The sequence below is a fragment of the Protobothrops mucrosquamatus genome, unplaced genomic scaffold (assembly GCF_001527695.2).
Source record: "Protobothrops mucrosquamatus isolate PMUCROS unplaced genomic scaffold, P.Mucros_1.0 scaffold3552, whole genome shotgun sequence".
Taxonomy (NCBI): Eukaryota; Metazoa; Chordata; class Lepidosauria; order Squamata; family Viperidae; genus Protobothrops; species Protobothrops mucrosquamatus.
The window spans coordinates 138,714-143,013 of record NW_015389519.1 but is presented as its reverse complement, the minus strand read 5'-3'; the positions used below and the strand labels follow the sequence as shown (position 1 = coordinate 143,013).

General features: G+C 57.5%; 1 protein-coding gene across 1 annotated transcript; it reads right to left on the bottom strand.

The window, feature by feature from the left end:
• Positions 1-1,889: 1,889 nt before the first annotated feature.
• On the bottom strand, positions 1,890-3,110 carry FAM181B (family with sequence similarity 181 member B). The gene has a single exon (XM_015827191.1). The coding sequence runs from the start codon at positions 3,108-3,110 to the stop codon at positions 1,890-1,892; it is 1,221 nt and encodes a 406-aa protein (XP_015682677.1).
• Between the last annotated feature and the right edge of the window lie 1,190 nt (positions 3,111-4,300).

Here is a 4,300-nt window from a genome sequence, read left to right as displayed (position 1 = left end):
ATGAGGCCCCTTCAGATTCACACTTCAGAGAATAGTTGGCCGTCTGCACCCTGAACTTGATTCAGATGTGCAAACAGAGAAGACGGATCAAGAAATAGCAATATACTTATATACCACTTCATGGTGCTTTACAGCCCTCTCTAAGCGGTTTAAGGAGTCAGCATACTTGCCCCCCAACAATCTGGGTCCCCCATTTTACCGACCTCGGAAGGATGGAAGGCTGAGTCCACCTTGAGCCCCGTCAGGATCGAACTCCTGGCAGTGGGCAGAGTTAGCCTGCAATACTGCCTTCTAATCACCAGGGATCTTTATGATTTCGTTCTAGGCAGGCAAATCCCAAGTCCCCTGTCAAACATGAATTTCTCCCCCCAAATCACAAGAGCTTATTCAGTTTGGACAAAACTGGCCCATAAGGGCATGAAAAAGTTACAATTATAGAGTGATCTCGGTTTAAGACTTTACGTAAGCTAACTGTCCTGGGGGCTCCCCCAAATTCCTGGGAAGGAGGGGCCTCTTCCGTTAAGAGACTAATGGTTCTCTTGACAAGTCAGTCTTCAACAGTCCCCATCCAACTTTCCTTTGATGTCAAAGCCTTTCAGGAGCGCTCCAAAGTTCAACCCAAGTCTGCATAATTGGAGGTGAGGCTTGGAGGAGGAGGAGGAGGATGGGAGATGTAGTCCAGCACATCAGAACTACACCAGGCAGGTCAAGACTGCCCAAGTTTTCCAGAAGTACTCCTACTTCAACCGTCCCCATCCAACTTTCTTTTGATGTCAAAACCTTTCAGGACCGCTGGGAAGTTTAACCCAAGTCTGCATAATTGGAGGTGAGGCTTGGAGGAGGATGGGAGATGTAGTCCAGCACACCCCAGAGGACATCAGGCAGGTCAAGACTGCCCAAGTTTTCCAGAAGTACTCCTACTTCAACCATCCCCATCCAACTTTCTTTTGATGTCAAAACCTTTCAGGACCGCTGGGAAGTTCAACCCAAGTCTGCATAATTGGAGGTGAGGCTTGGAGGAAGAGGAGGATGGGAGATGTAGTCCAACACATCAGAACTACATCAGGCAGGTCAAGACTGCCCAAGTTTTCCAGAAGTACTCCTACTTCAACCGTCCCCATCCAACTTTCTTTTGATGTCAAAACCTTTCAGGACCGCTCGGAAGTTCAACCCAAGTCTGCATAATTGGAGGTGAGGCTTGGAGGAGGATGGGAGATGTAGTCCAGCACACCCCAGAGGACATCAGGCAGGTCAAGACTGCCCATGTTTTCCAGAAGTACTCCTANTGAGGCTTGGAGGAAGAGGAGGATGGGAGATGTAGTCCAGCACATCAGAACTACATCAGGCAGGTCAAGACTGGCCAAATTTTCCAGAAGTACTCCTACTTCAACCGTCCCCATCCAACTTTCTTTTGATGTCAAAACCTTTCAGGACCGCTCGGAAGTTCAACCCAAGTCTGCATAATTGGAGGTGAGGCTTGGAGGAAGAGGAGGATGGGAGATGTAGTCCAGCACATCAGAACTACATCAGGCAGGTCAAGACTGGCCAAGTTTTCCAGAAGTACTCCTACTTCAACCGTCCCCATCCGACTTTCTTTTGATGTCAAAACCTTTCAGGACCGCTGGGAAGTTCAACCCAAGTCTGCATAATTGGAGGTGAGGCTTGGAGGAGGATGGGAGATGTAGTCCAGCACACCTCAGAGGACATCAGGCAGGGCAAGACTGCCCAAGTCTTTCCGAAGTAGTCCTACAAGGAGTCGGTGGCCACTTCCAGGGGTCCCTCGCCCTCCGAGACCACACCTCACCCGCTTGGCCCCCGATACCGGGGGTCCCGCCATTCGCCCTAGCCCACCCCACCCCCGCTTCCTCGTCCCTTCCGTCCACGAAGGGCTAAAGGCTGGGGTAAGGCACCCCCCGATTGTAGCCGTAATCGTAGGGCACGGCCGGGGGAGGGGGCAGCGGGCAATCCGCAAAGAAGGGCGCCGCGGGATCCGAAGCGGCGACGGCGGCGTAGAGGGCCGGCAGGGGGCGCAAGGGGGGCTCGGCGTACAGCAGGGGCGCCATCGACGGCAGCGGCTCGTACAGCGGCGGCTCCAGAGGCAGCTCCGCCGCCACTTGCAAAGCGGGGCCCGGAAAGACGGCCGGCGGCTCCGCAGCCTCCTGCAGCAAGCCGCGGTAATCGGGAGCGGCGGCCAGCAGATCGAAGAGCTCCTCGGCCACCGACGGGACGGCTTCTTCCAAACCGGCCGGATTGGGCGGCCGGCTCGGCGGGGCCGGCTCGGTGAAGAAGGAGACGGGCAGGTTGCGGTTCCGCAGAGGCACCTTCTTGCAGGCGCCCCCCGCCGCCGCCGCCGCCACCGCCACCGGACTAGACCCGGCCTCCTTGCCGCCCACGTCGCTCCCCAGCCCGGCGGCGGGAGCAGCCGCAGCCGTCGCCGCAGCAGCAGCAGCAGCAGCAGCCGCGCTGGCCACGGCCGTCGGGGATCCCTTTCGCTCCAAACCCGGCGAGCGCAAGGCGTCGAAAAGCGCCGCTAAACTTTTGCTCTGCAGCGCGTGGCTCTCGCGCTTGGCCGGAGGCCTGCAGGACGACGACGACGATGCCGCCGCGCCGCCGCTAGATGGCGCCGTCAACGTCGAAGCTGCCTTGTTGGCCGACCCGGGAACCGAACCGGGAGCTGCCGCGGCGAGAGAAGCGACGGCGGCGGCGGCCTCCGGGTTGGCGGACGCCCCGCCGATGAGGCCGGTGCAGCGTTTGATCTGCTTCTGCAGATACTTGCGATGGTTGACTTTCCGTTTGGACTTGCCCGGCTTGTCCAGGGCCAGCTTGATGTTGCTGGAGGCCGAGTCGATGAAGCTGAGCAGCTCGCGGGTCGCCTCGCGGAAGTCGCCCGGGTCGGTGCAAGAAGCGACGCCGCCGACGACGCCTCCGCCGTGGGCCCCGCCGACGCCTTCCAGCAGCAGCAGCGCTCCGCCGCCGCCCCCGACGCCTCCTCCTCCTCCCTCGCAGCCGCCGTAACTCTTCTCCAGCGCGCCGAAATCGGCCGGCGGGAAGCCGAAGGGGACGAAGGGATGGTGGTGGGGAGGCGGGAGCGGAGCCGCTTGCACGGCCATCGCGGCGGGGGCGGCTCTATTGCGGGGCTCCGGGAGCGAAAAAGATGCGGGGCTTCCCGGCTGGACGGAGCATCTTTCCCTCCCTCCGGAGCCTCCTCCGGAGAGGAGCGAGCTGGGACCGGGGCCGGCTTGCCTGTTGCCGGGGCCACCGCTGCAAACTCGGCGAGCTGCGAGCGATGGCGCGGCTGCCCGTCGGCTGCTTTCCCCACCCCTCGGCGGGCGGGCGGGGGCGGAGGACGGGAAAGGGGCTCGGCGGGGGCGGAGAGGAGGGAGGCGGTTAACTCTTTAAGGGCTTGGGGGGGGGCTGGGATTTGACGTCAATCCGAACTAAATCAGAATAGAGCTGGAAGGGACCTTGGAGGTCTTCTAGTCCAGCCCCCTGCTCAAGCGGGAGACCCTAGACCAGGGGTCTTCCAAACTTGGCCCTTTTATGACTTGTGGACTTCAACTCCCAGAATTCCTCAGCCAGCGAGCAACTCAATTTCATTTTTTTGATGTGTGCCGTTGTGCCCACAGTAGGAAAATGACAATAAAAGTTATCAGCCGCGCTGGCTGAGGAATTCTGGGAGTTGAAGTCCACAAGTCATAAAAGGGTCAGGTTTGAAGACCCGCCTGACCTATGCCATTTCAGACTAAAAACCGCCAATATCAATCAATCAGAATAGAGCTGGAAGGGACCTTGAAGGTCTTCTAGTCCAACCCCCTGTTCAAGCAGGAGACCCTATCCCAGTGTTTCTCAACCTTGACAATTTTAAGGCATGTGGACTTCAACTCCCAGAATTCCACAGCCAGCAATGCTGGCTGTGGAATTCTGGGACTTGAAGTCCACATGCCTTAAAATTGTCAAGGTTGAGAAACACTGCCCTATCCCATTTCAGATAAGTGGCTGTCCAGTCTCTTCTTAAAAACCTCCAGTGATGAAGCACCCACAACTTCTGAAGGCAAGCTGTTCCGCTGGTTGATTGTCCTCCCTGTTAGGAAGTTTCTCCTTAATTCCAAGTTGCTTCTCTCCTTGATCAGTTTCCAACCATTGTTTCTTGTCCAGCCCTCTGGTGCTTTGGAGAATAGTTTGACTTCCTCTTCTTTGTGGCAGCCCCTCAAATATTGGAATACTGCTGTCATGTCACCCCCTAGTCCTTCTTTTCTCTAGACTGGCCAAAACCCAGTTCCTGCAACCGTTCTACATATGT